A 12,410-nucleotide genomic window follows, 5' to 3' on the forward strand; every position below is an offset into this window, starting at 1 on the left:
TCCCCCCCAGGGATTACAGGTGCATACCATCCCCCCCAGGGATTACAGGTGCATACCATCCCCCCCAGGGATTACAGGTGCATACCATCCCCCCCCCAGGGATTACAGGTGCATACCACCCCCCCCAGGGGTTACAGGTGTATACCACCACCCGTGACTCGTATGTAGGCGGCAGCACCAAAGCTCAGATCTTCATGCTTGCATAGCATGCACTTTACTGACTGAGGAGTCTCTGTTTTTAAAGCTTATCAGCCATTTGTTCTGTCTCTGCCTGGACATTTAGGAAGGACTATGTTTTGACAGGTGGGAGTGTCTCAAAAATGCCCGAGGACTAAGAGGCTGTAGGCTGTTGTTAGAGGCAGATTGCTTGTTTTCTAAGGGGAAATAAAATTAAAGACAAGCAGGTATTCATTTTGAGGAGAATAGTTCAGTCCCGATCATCCTCGTAGCATTTATTTAAAGCTTCCTTTGGTCTGAGATGTGGCTCAGTGGTGGAATGTTTCCCTAGCATGCTCAAGGCCCTGGGAGTCCATCTCCAGTGCAAGGGAAAAGGGAAATTAAAAAGAAAACAATCTTTGGTAAGAACTTACACTAAGAGGAAACCAAAATTGTTTCACACGGCGTTCCAAGACATCATGTCCACAGCTATCGGTCTGATTCTCTAAGCAGCATTCTGTACAGCGCATCAAGGAGCCAGCGTGTTGCCAAGTCCTGTGGCGAGAGGTGCACACCAGGGCCATCTGCTCCTTGTTGGCTGGCAACTCAGGCCCACCTTGTCCAGAGGCCATGTGCTCGAAAATGTCTTCACCCCAACTGTCATTTGCTTACCTAATAAAAGATAGAGGTTAAGGCTATGTGAGTTAAATGGTGTCTCTTAGTGGGGCCAGCTCCTTCATTCTACTTATGGAAATTAAAATGGTCCTTAATGCTTTCTGAGGCCCACTTAAGAGTTGCTCTTAGGGTCTTTAGAGTGGTTTAGCCTTGTCCAAAATCGCAACATGTGAAGACCAGGAAGTATTAATCCTCTAACTACTTTTCAATTCAGGTGTTTAAGGATAATTGCTGCAAGAGGGAGATTCTGGCCCTTCAGATCTACTGTCGGAATGAAGGCAGAGGTTGTGCGGAGCAGCTGACTCTGGGACATCTGCTGGTAAGCACCAAACAGCACCAGGGTGTCTCTGTTCAGAGGGCCGCTGCCTCACCTCACCCAGCTCTCTGCCTGCCAGGGAGATGTAGCGTGTGTGCACCATAATGCTGTGTTTAAAGCAGCACCGTGCAGGGTACGGTCCAATCCCTAGGGCACACAGTTTCACTCCATGGCATCGGTGAATTGTTATCCTCTACCCTTATTTTCTAAGACACTTTAGGACTTTATCCCTACCATGAAACGTCATAAAACTTAAGGATTTTGGTGATTTTTTTTTTTTTTGAGACAGGTTTTTTCTGTGTAGCCCTGGCTCTCCTAGAACTCACTTTGTAGACCAGGCTAGCCTCGCACTCAGAAATCCGCCTGCCTCTGCCTCCCAAGTGCTAAGATTAAAGGTGTGCGCCACCACCACCCTGCTAAAATTTAAGGTTTTTTTATTTGTATATTTTATTTAGAATGGATGATTGAATTAGCATAAAGGGTTTGTGGGGGTGGGGGGTGTGTGTATGTGTCTGTGTGTGTACACTTTTTGACATAGTTCAGGATGGCCTTGAACTCAGCATCCCCCTGTCTCAGCCCATTCTGCTAGGATTACAGGTCTGCATAGCCGTATCTTGCTAGAATCATTGTTTCCAGAGACCTGCCACCCCAGGTCTGGGAACAGAGAGTCAGTCCATGGTCCCTTGCTCTTATGCTGAGGACACAGTGAGCCTATGTCTCTGCGCTTGCCTCTCTGTTGCCCAGAACTGTCCCAAGAGCAAGGTCACAGTGTTCTGTAGACCTCAGTACAAAGCAGGTACAGTCTGCCATTTCACGCTTACATTTCTGCCAGTTAAGACGTTGCTTTCTTCTACAGGTGCACCTAAAAAATGAATGTCAGTTTGAGGAACTTCCCTGTCTGCGTGCTGACTGCAAAGAAAAAGTACTGAGAAAAGACTTACGGGATCACGTGGAAAAGGCCTGTAAATACCGCGAGGCCACGTGCAGTCACTGCAAGAGCCAAGTGCCCATGATCAAACTGCAGGTGCGTTGCTGCCCGTCCCCATCCTCTGCTCAGTCAGGTGCACTTCTGCGGAGATGACGCTTCTCATGGGCAGAAAGGGGGAGAGGGCTGAATAGCAATTTTCATCTAACTATTTCAGAGGAAAGCTGTATTTGTTTTGCCTGTTTTGATTTATATGATTAACATTTTCCATTGCCTTGATTGGCTCATTTGAGATGTCAAAAAAAAAATGAAGAATGGTGATTCAAAAAAGGTAGAATTTGTAACTTGTCCCAAAGAATAGCCTCAGATTGTGATGGAGCGCCTGTCTTCTCACAGCTGTGTGACCCACCATCACTCACAGCAGGCGCATGGCTCCTGCGGGCAGAGGCAGCTGTCTGTAGTGGGAAAGGGGCAGGCTGGGAATGCTCTCCTGCCTCGTTGTTTGGCGCAGTTTGCTCTGTGCATGTGGTGGATCACCACATCTGTGTGGAAGGCTGAGGGCAGAGGAGCGATTTTAAAACAGTCATTCACTGAGTAAACATTGGTTGTGTACCTACTGTGCGCCACAATGTTCCAGGACATGGACTGCTTGCGGGTTGCTAAGAGGGGACTTGGGAAGTGTGAGGAGAGCTGGGAGTCCTGGCCAGGTATTGCTGAGCAGTTAGGGCCCTCTCTTGATAACAGTGCTGAGGTCATCAGCAGGGGGCTCGGTAGCTAGGGCGCAAGGGCCGTGGCTGAGTTTCTGGTGTCTGTCTTGGAACCTGTCATGGCCACCGTGTAGGAGAGTCCCCACCCTGTGAGCTGAGGTGTGTTCTGCTCTACCACCTCAGTACTCCCTCCCAACCAGCCATGCCTGAGGCTGGGCCTCGAGGTACCTGACAATACTTTTCTTATAGACTACCATAGGCATTCCCAGTTACTGAGAGCTTTTAAGGACTGTGTCTTCCCCCCTGGGAGAGAGCGTTCGAGTGTGTCGTAGTTGAGCAGTGTCTCTTGCGGTGAGTGAGACACTCAGGGAATGAGTGCTGTTCAGGCATCCGTGTCAGTGTGCTGCTGTCAGGGGTGCACCCTGCTCCTTGCAGAGTAGAATCAAGTAATTAATTTTTATTTGAGAAGGAACTTAAAACATGTCAGTTAAATACCACGTAAATTGCTGCCCCTGATCACCAGGCAAGACTGTAAGAGTCAGGAGGGTGCATGGTTAACCACGTGTTCACGATGTTCACGACAAAGGTGATAACTTGATGTTATCCTCAGTCTGCAGCCTGAGGAAGGAGAACCAGGCACGGTTAAATTTCTGTAGTGTGGAAAGACCTGTGACCGCAATGTGTACAAAACACCAATAAGGAGGTCAAGTCCCCGTGATAGGGAAAGTGAGAGAAGAGGCGGGGCTTACCTCATTAGGGTTTTTAATTGGCAGCCACAGATTGGAGGAAAGGAAGTTGGATGGGAAGGCAGTCTGAGACCTGAAGCTCCCTCAGAAATGGCTGCTCCTTGTAATGTCGGGCCCTTCTCGAGGGAAGCGGGCTACAGGCAGATCTGAGGGCATCGCTAGGGAGCTTCTGTCTCCACTTTCGCTGTGTTTGCCTTACTAAGGATGAGCTCAGGACCGTGCTCACAGGTCACTTTTTAATTGTTCTTATGTTAAGACAGGGTCCGACTGTCCTTGAAATCACCAGTTCAGCCAAGCTGGCTTTAAATTTGGCATCCTGCCTTGGGACCCTAAGCAGCTGGGGCACAGCATGTGGTACCATGACAGCCATTTGTTTTCATTCTGTTTGGAAATAGGCTCTTGTAAAAAATATATAAATTAATAAATAGCCCAGGCTGGTCTTAAGTTCACTGGGATGTCTACGACCTCCTGATCTTCCTGTCGTCACCTCCTGGTGTGTGCCACTACTACCTGCCTGGATTGCGTCCCCCTCTGGTTTTTAGTCCCTCACCCCAGACACCCATACTGAGGACTGAAGCCAGAGCACTGAGCATGCTGGACTAGGCGAGCACTCCGCCTGTAAGCTGTGAGTCTGTAGCCCCGGCAGTGGTTCTAACTAATGTGCACGTCTCACATCATGGCATGTTCCCCACTCAGTGACGCTGCACAGTCCTGGCACTGGCAGAGCAGTGCACCCTCACTTCTTAACAGAACTAGGACAGTTCTGGGACTTGCTCTGGGCCTCTTCTCCTTCTGTTTAGTGCCAGGATTACATTCCCAAATCTTTCGATTTTTTTTTTTTTAAGCTCTAACATACTTAACCTCTCAGCTATGAAATGTGTCATAGAGTACATAGCTTAGGACCTGTAACACACACTGCATTGCCAGCTGGCAGTATATTACTGACAGTGTCTAGTGCAAGACCAAACCGCATACAATTCTTGTAGCAAATCGTATTTTAATAAAGTCTGAGAACAAGCCAAGTGAAACTCTTGTGTTAGGCATAGGTAGACGTGTGATGAAACCTTGAGTTGAAAGACAGAAATGCAGAGTGCTGCAGTGCTTTAGTGGTTATTTGATGGGTAAGCTTGAAGTGGGTGGAAAATGTTGATCGTGTGCATTCGTGTGCGATCAGATCTGTGTTGGTGCCAGGCTTGAGTGTGCACCTCCAGTCCAGGACTGCAGAGGCAGAGGCAGGGATGCAAAGCTACACTTCTAGGTAACCAGTCTGCCTACAGACCACTACGAAATGTATCACGCTTTTGTTGTGCTTTGCTTGAGGCAGAGTCTCATGTAACCCAGCTGCCCTAGAACTTGCTGTGTACATCAGGCTGACCTCAAACTCACAGAGATCTGCCTGCATTTCCCAGGTGCTGGGATTAAAGGCGCATACCATATGCATGCTTCGCCCGGGTTTTGGTTTGTGTTTTCAGTGGTGCATCCTTTCCTTTGGCTGTTACAGCACAGAGTTGCTAAATATCACATGGCAGCTTATGGTAACGCGCACCTCCCTCTTCTGACTTTCAGAGATACCTGGCACACATGTGGTGCACAGCCATGCATACAAGGACAACACTTATACACTAATTAAATAAAATAAATTAAAAGAAAGTAGAATCAGAAACCAGGCTGTTGGCCGGGCCGTGTTGCCAGCAGCAGCAGCCCTGAGAGAATGCTTCCCTCCCTCTCTAGACTCTCTTGGTTGCCACTGACCCTTGGCTAGTGGCTACAGCACTCCTACTCTCGCTCTGTGTTTAGGTGACTGCTCCCAAGTCCTTGCCTCTTTAAGGATGCCAGTCATGAGACATAGGGCCTTGTCTTAATTCACGACAGCTACAAAGACCCAGGCCCGCTAGGTCCATGCAGATGTTCTGAATGGGCATGGACAGTGTTCTGGGAGGACACTAGCAATCATTCCTGGGTAGAAGCCCTGGGCAGGCAGTTCAATGAAAAGAAATGTTCATGATTGGTAAGAGAAAATGCCCCAATTCACAATCTCTGAGCTGCAGGATCCCATATCGTATCTTCCCATTAGGCTGTCCTAGATTAGAGAGTGTGCTAGAATTGATAAAATACAGGACTATGCTTTCTGGCGATAATGGGATTCCAGACTGGGGTCAGGTTATTGGAGGGAAATTTGGCAACAATTCATCAAAATCTATCTTAAAGATGTGCATCCTTTGATGCTCTTAAAACCTTCCGGATACTCTCATGTGTGCAGAAGTACATACAAAGATACTGGCGTTGACCTCCTAGCCTGTCCTCCCCTCCCCTCCCCACCCTGCTCACCTTACCTCCTTCAGTGCCACCCTGGGCTTCTCCCTCTACTTTTCCGATGTTGATGAGTCAACAGGCGAGTGTCCAGCCAGGGAATGAGGGTGGGCGAGTATGGGTTCCAGGAGCCGGCAGAGTCCCCGTGATGCCTCTGCCATGTTTCAGAGTCCGATGCTGCTCTGTGGCCTTGTGGCCTTGGCTCTTGGAAGGGGGGTCTGCTCACACTTGGTTTACAGATGTGATAGGTATCAGAGAAGCAAGGCACATTACTAGGGTTTTTCCGCTGAAACATACAGAATGCCTTGACTTTGTGGTACTTAGAAACTCTGGATTCATGTTAAACCCCCCATGATGGGGTCCTGGTGCAGGCTGTCCCCTGAGAAAGGCCTATGATTAGGCTCTCCCTGTCCAGTCAGTAGAGAATGGTGGTGGACTTGCTCACCAGGTACTCTGGGAGACTCTGAGACCTGCTCTGCAGATGTAGGCTGCATACCTAGAAAGCTCAGGCCTTCAAGATTTCAATGAGATTGAGCCTAGTACCCTCACAGGTCAGTGCTCTCTGTTAAACACTTCCCTTTTGTGGCCACTGTCTTGACTCTGTACCTGCCTCGTTAGACTGAGGCCGGAGCAAGTGTCATTGTCCATTTATACACCTGAAGACAAATGTCACTGAAGGCCCCAGGAACTAGAAAACCTGCTGAGACTTGAAAGGGCCCTGGGGCCCTGGAGGGAGGACTGCTAAGCGTCCCGCCCCAACGATGCTGCTGTGCTGCATTCCTGTCTTTGCCTCCATTGTGGGTCTCCTGCCGCTTTCTTGGGCCCTGGGGTGTGACGTCCTGGACAGGGCTCTTGCCCTTGCTTTGTCCGTGGAGCCCCAGTGACTGTACATTGCCAGGTGCCCCTGGCATTGAGATTACCAATCCCTGTCTGTCTTCTACAGAGCTAAGAATCACACCAATGCAGTAGGCCTAGACCAAACTGTATCCATACTTGTGTACTAAAGATAATCTTGGTAAGATTTCAGGACAGAATCCAAGAAACCGTGCCATTTTCCCATGGTAGAGGGGTGTCCTGTTCAGACTCCACATTGAACATGGGCATTTGACCAACCCCAAATTGTCCATACGCCCTTGATCTGTGGTCAGATGCCACCAGCAGTATTGTTTACTAGTTCCCTGTGAGTAGGTCGTGTCCTGACGTCTTGAGGCTCCTGACTCTCATGCTCTGAGTGTCACATGGTAATGGTGGACAAGCTTCCTTTGCCTCCATGTTGGAGAGCTGACGGGCAGCCGCCAGGATGGGCTTCGGTGTTCCAGGGTTGCCATAGTTTCTTTTTCTTTGTAGAAACACGAAGACACGGATTGTCCCTGCGTGGTGGTGTCCTGCCCTCACAAGTGCAGCGTTCAGACTCTTCTAAGGAGTGAGGTAAGGCCCAATCAGGAGCACTGTGACAGTGGTCCCGCCTGCTGTAGGCTCCATTCTTCTGAGTTACGGGCATCTAGAGACTTCATGGTTGACTGTGGTAATGTGTGTAACAGGGCAGACAAAACTGACAGGGAGTCTGTGGAAGTCAGACGAACAAAAAGCTACAAAAGGGGCTGGTGAGATGGCTCAGTGGTTAAGAGCACCCGACTGCTCTTCCGAAGGTCCAGAGTTCTAATCCCAGCAACCACATGGTGGCTCACAACCATCCGTAACGAGATCTGGCGCCCTCTTCTGGAGTGTCTGAAGACAGCTACAGTGTACTTACATATAATAAATAAATAAATCTTTAAAAAAAAAAAAAGCTACAAAAGGTTCAGGGTTGAAAATCGTAACAATTAGAAAGATGTGAATACTTTTATCTACACATGGAAGGTGGTAATCTCAGGGGTTTCTGAAGCACTGTTTTTAAATGTACAAAATAATGGATTTCAATAATATTGTCTCAGAAGAATGTATTCAGACCTTCTAGGACAATTTTGACCTCCAGGGCGGGCAGGCAGGCTGGGTGGAAAAGAGGTGCTGAGCGTCGGTGTCTGTGTATGAACACCCTTAAGGGCATATGTGAGGAGCCTCAGTGACTACACACTGCAGCCTGCCCAGGGACTCCTGTAAAGGGTTGATGTTTATCATTGCTCTCAGTTGATCGTCTACATGGACGGAGGATTCATATGAGAAATTCCAGGGATTCCCAACTTTTTTTTTAAGATTTATTTATCTTATTTAAATGAGTCCCCTGTAGCTGTCTTCAGACACACCAGAAGAGGGCATCATTGGATCCCATTATAGATGGTTGTGAGCCACCACGTGGTTGAACCCCATGGTTGCTCTGATCTTTGGAGCCTGGTCACTAGAGTCTTCTCTAGCAGCCTGGGCGTCCTCCAGGGCAGTTACAGGAAGGACGCCTGAGATGTTTCATATGGAACAGGAGGGCCAGTGTGGGCCCCATCTAGGAGGAGACAATGAGGACCCTGCTGTCCTAGGTACAGCTTCCCAGGACAGGACTCCAATGTGCCCCAGGGTGGCCCTGGCGGGGAACAAGTGAATGACCCTCGCTGGGACAGTAGGAGATCCTTCTGCAGGTGCAGGTCTAACTGCTGAGGTGACTCCCAGAACTTATAACCCTTACTTCAGTTCTGTCTGCTCAGAGCTCCTAATTAAGATGAAAATTTGCCTCTAAGTTACTTTTATTTGAAAATAAAATTTTAGACTGCATTTTTCTTGGTTTTAGTGAGAGGAAACAGCTGTTGAGCTGTGCACTGATGTCTTCTGTTCCGAAGCTTCTGTGCGTTCTCTGGGCTCTGAATCCACGGATAATAAAGCCAGGTTAGGAAAGGGTGAGGCAGTGAGTTTACTGTGGAAATGCATGTCAGAGCAGTGTGACCTGGTTTAGCATTAGAAGTCTTAGCTGGTCGTGTCTGCAATTGTAAGAGTGGCCCTGAGAGACTGTTAGACTTTAAAGGTTTAAACCAACTGTGACCAGGAGTCTGTGCTGACCTGCCTGTGGGGCCTCTGGGTGCTTCCTGCAAGTCCAGCCCAGGGCATCCTGGCTGGATTCAGGGAAACTGACAAGGATGCTGGGATGCTGATCTATACAACTGCCTTGATAACTTTGCCATATGGCTGGTTATGGTGGGGCCTCAGGACCCTTTTCCAGGTCGCCCTTCTCCTCAGCTGTGTAGAAGGGTCAGTGAGCAGAGGGGAAATGGGTCCCTGTCTGCCTCATTCCTAAACACCAAGCAGAGAGAACAACCGCCCTGGTTCTGGTAGACTGAGCAAGATTCCTAAACTACAAACCCGTACCCTCCCACATCTGCACAGATGATGCAGAGTCTGAGCTGTGAAAAGCATCAGGCACGAGAAGTGTCCAGCCACAGCGACACAAGCCCAGGCGGACACAGCATGTCTTTAGGATGCATCTTTTTAGTTCCCTTGTCGCTTGCTTGGGGCATCCTGGAGCTAAATAAGAAGTGGTTTTCTCTCAAGATAGCTTAGATTTTTCTAGGCACTCCTGATTTTCCCTCTGTCAGTTGAGGCAGCGTAAGATTCCTGTTGTTAGACTTGCTACAGAAGTCTCTGAAATGCTTGTGAGCTTCTGAATATGCAGGAAAAAGGCTCCTCAATGAAGAGAGACGCCCCTCCAGCCAACTCGAGGATTACTAGTCTGTATGTGAGCTTGCTTTGGAAATGGGTTTATTTTTGTGTACTGTATAGTAGGTGTGTGACCCAGTTGTATCCCAAATGCTTTCTGATTTTTTTGTGTTTCATACAGTTTTTGTTAATAGTCTTTAAATGTGCATTCTGTTTTTCTTTTTTTCCTTTTTTAACTCTGGCACTTCAGACGGCATGTCACAGTTTGAACAATTCATTCTAAGAAAATTGGAAGTTTAAGAACTGTTGCAGTAAATGTATTTATGTATTTTGGTGTGTATACGTGCTTACTTGTGATAAAACTGTATTTTACTGCCTGAAGTCCAGCGAGCAGATGACGTGTACACACCTGTAGCTGATAAACAGCCTTCTTAACAGCACAGCCTGGATGCTTTCTGTGCCCTGATATCTTTGAACATTTTCATGCAAACGTTTGTGTCACAACTCATGTCTCTTTCCCGTTGCAGTTGAGTGCACACTTGTCCGAGTGTGTCAATGCCCCCAGCACCTGTAGTTTTAAGCGCTATGGCTGCGTTTTTCAGGTCAGTATCCAACATTTGTCCTTCCCAGTTACATCTGCCATTGAAGCAAGTTCTCATAATATTTCAGCATTTGAGTTCTCGCTCTTTTAGTCTTTCTTCATCATGAAACCAGATCACCTGCTGCATGAGTGCAAAAGGCCACATGCGTGCAGCTGGTGCGGGGCTCACTTGCCAGGCCAGGGTGTTCTAAGACTCAGGCGGACAGCGTGGGTGCCCTACAGACAGCGTCTGCCACAGTAAGAACCAGCGCAGTGACGCCTGCTCGAGTCTGTGGCTGCTTTAACTGTATCATTACCAAGTATCAGTGACTGTAAACTAGATGGAGCTTTGACATCATTTGTCAGACCTTAGTGAAAGAGAATCACACATGGGTGTCCATAATGCTTTGCTTACACATATGTGCTGACCCAGACCCCTGCCAGGGGTGGATTTGACTGAGCAAGTCTGTAGAAAGCCTGCTTCTCGGGAAATGGCGTTATCCTCACAAACCTATATCTGGTTTTCTATTTTTTTTTTTATTGTACCTGAGAATTGCTAGGGAGTCAAGATTGACTTTTTATTCAAATATATATATCCTAATATTTATCTACCAAAAGGCAAAATACGTCACACAGAAAGAATTGTATGTTTAGATTTACATATCGACGGTGTGTTGTTATGGAGTCGGTACAGAAACGGTGAATCTCACTGTCGTGTTTTTCACTGAGAAGAGGAGATGCCGAGAGTGAGAGCGAGGTCCTCCCTTGCTGATGTTAGTCCAGGAGGCGCCTGCACCTCCCCGTTGTGTTGTGCGTAGTTCCATCCATCCTGTGTGTGTGCGCGTATGTATGCTGATGCGGAGCCGCGCTCAGATCAGCATAGATAGAGACTATGTACAGAGTATGTGTTTTGGAGATCATGAAAACGCTTTCTCTGATTTCTTCTTAATTTTATGGTATCAAAACAAATTATATTCTCGTACTAACTGTTTCCTTGAATATGCAAAGTACCTAATGTGCTTGCTCTTGGCTTGAATGGTCTGCATCTTATGTACTCTGTAGATTATTTATGTTTTGTATGTAAATTTCTCAGCACACTCAGCCTGCTGAGGTGATGCCCTTTTGGTTACAGTGCTGTATCATAGCTCACTGGACCGCTGTAGCAGCAACTGGCTGCAGCTTCAGGTTCCAGAACATTCTCTTTGTACATGAAAATGATATGTAAAGGAACAAGTTAGGTTTCAGATTTAATTCCTTGGTTTTGTAAGTGTGAAGCAAGGTGAGAAGCATGAGCTTGAGGTCAGCTCTGCAGCTCCGCAGTGCTCTTGGTGAGCTCCCCGCACTGCAGCCCAGGGAGGCCTTGGGTGAGGGCCCCTGGGATCCCTGTACACGCACAAACCCTTCCTGTGTAGCTCCGTCTAGAGTTGTGTGCTAGGTTTCCTGTTCTCTGAGTGGTGTGACTGGTTTAGAGTCCCCCACCGTTGCTCTTGCAGGGTACAAACCAGCAGATCAAGGCCCATGAGGCCAGCTCCGCGGTACAGCACGTGAACCTGCTGAAGGAGTGGAGCAACTCCCTGGAGAAGAAGGTAGGCTGGGGGCGCCTGGCCTCTGTCAGGTTTATAATGCTTCAGACTATTTATAGAGTAAATCTGTTTTGTAATTATCCGTGGTTTTTAAATGAAAGGGTCATTGTGAAGCGTTAGTTCTGTTCTGGAATCTTGGGCTTCTGTGTAGAAGTGTTTGCTCCTGTTCAGCTACCAAGCAGCATGCAACGGCCCTCTTTCTTTCCTTTTCTTTGTGGGTTATCTTAGCACTTCTCTAGAACAAAGATTGTCCCAACTTCCATCCTCTGGTCCTCAGCTCCATGGTTTTGTGAACAGTGGCCACCCACGGGTGAATTAATTGCCTCTGGTTGCCGTGGCACTGATAGCATGGAGACTGGTGGGCTGGACCACTTAACCCCAAATACTGGCCAGTTCCTCACAAAGCAAGTTTGTCAGTCCCCGTATGTCTGGTTACTAGTGCCGCATGATCTACAGCTGTGTCTTTTGTGAGATCCAGATAGGAAGCCTTTGCCTTCTCCCAGTTGCTTGCAGTTGGTTCTCTTGGCAGCTGTACTGGCTTCATAGACAGCACCACTATCAACAGCCCCTCCTCCCTGAGGGGCTGTGAGCCTGCAGCCAGGTTCTTCCAGTCAGAGTGCGCCTGGCTCAGGCACTTGTTCTGCGGTGGTCACCCCACAGCAGGAACGTGTTTCCATGAGAGAAAGGCAAAACAAAAAATAGTTGTGGGCTCACACTCACTGTGGCTCACTTACATTCAGTATACATTGATTAAAAACTTGTAGCAGGCCGGGCGTGGTGGCACACGCCTGTAATCCCAGCACTTGGGAGGCAGAGGCAGGCGGATCTCTGAGTTC

At 48.1% G+C, this 12,410-nt stretch overlaps 1 protein-coding gene across 7 annotated transcripts in view; it reads left to right on the top strand.

Annotated features, from left to right (window-relative positions):
* The window catches only part of Traf3 (TNF receptor associated factor 3), a 102,994-nt gene that overhangs the window by 76,443 nt on the left and 14,141 nt on the right, over nucleotides 1–12,410 (top strand). For all 7 annotated transcript variants that reach the window (XM_021179131.2, XM_029484674.1, XM_029484672.1 and 4 more), the window contains 5 exons: nucleotides 1,046–1,150; nucleotides 2,004–2,171; nucleotides 7,183–7,263; nucleotides 9,939–10,013; nucleotides 11,485–11,577. In XM_021179131.2, the coding sequence (XP_021034790.1) occupies nucleotides 1,046–1,150; nucleotides 2,004–2,171; nucleotides 7,183–7,263; nucleotides 9,939–10,013; nucleotides 11,485–11,577 (522 nt within the window). The remainder of the gene's footprint in view (nucleotides 1–1,045; nucleotides 1,151–2,003; nucleotides 2,172–7,182; nucleotides 7,264–9,938; nucleotides 10,014–11,484; nucleotides 11,578–12,410) is intronic.

The sequence above is a fragment of the Mus caroli genome, chromosome 12, assembly GCF_900094665.2.
Source record: "Mus caroli chromosome 12, CAROLI_EIJ_v1.1, whole genome shotgun sequence".
Taxonomy (NCBI): Eukaryota; Metazoa; Chordata; class Mammalia; order Rodentia; family Muridae; genus Mus; species Mus caroli.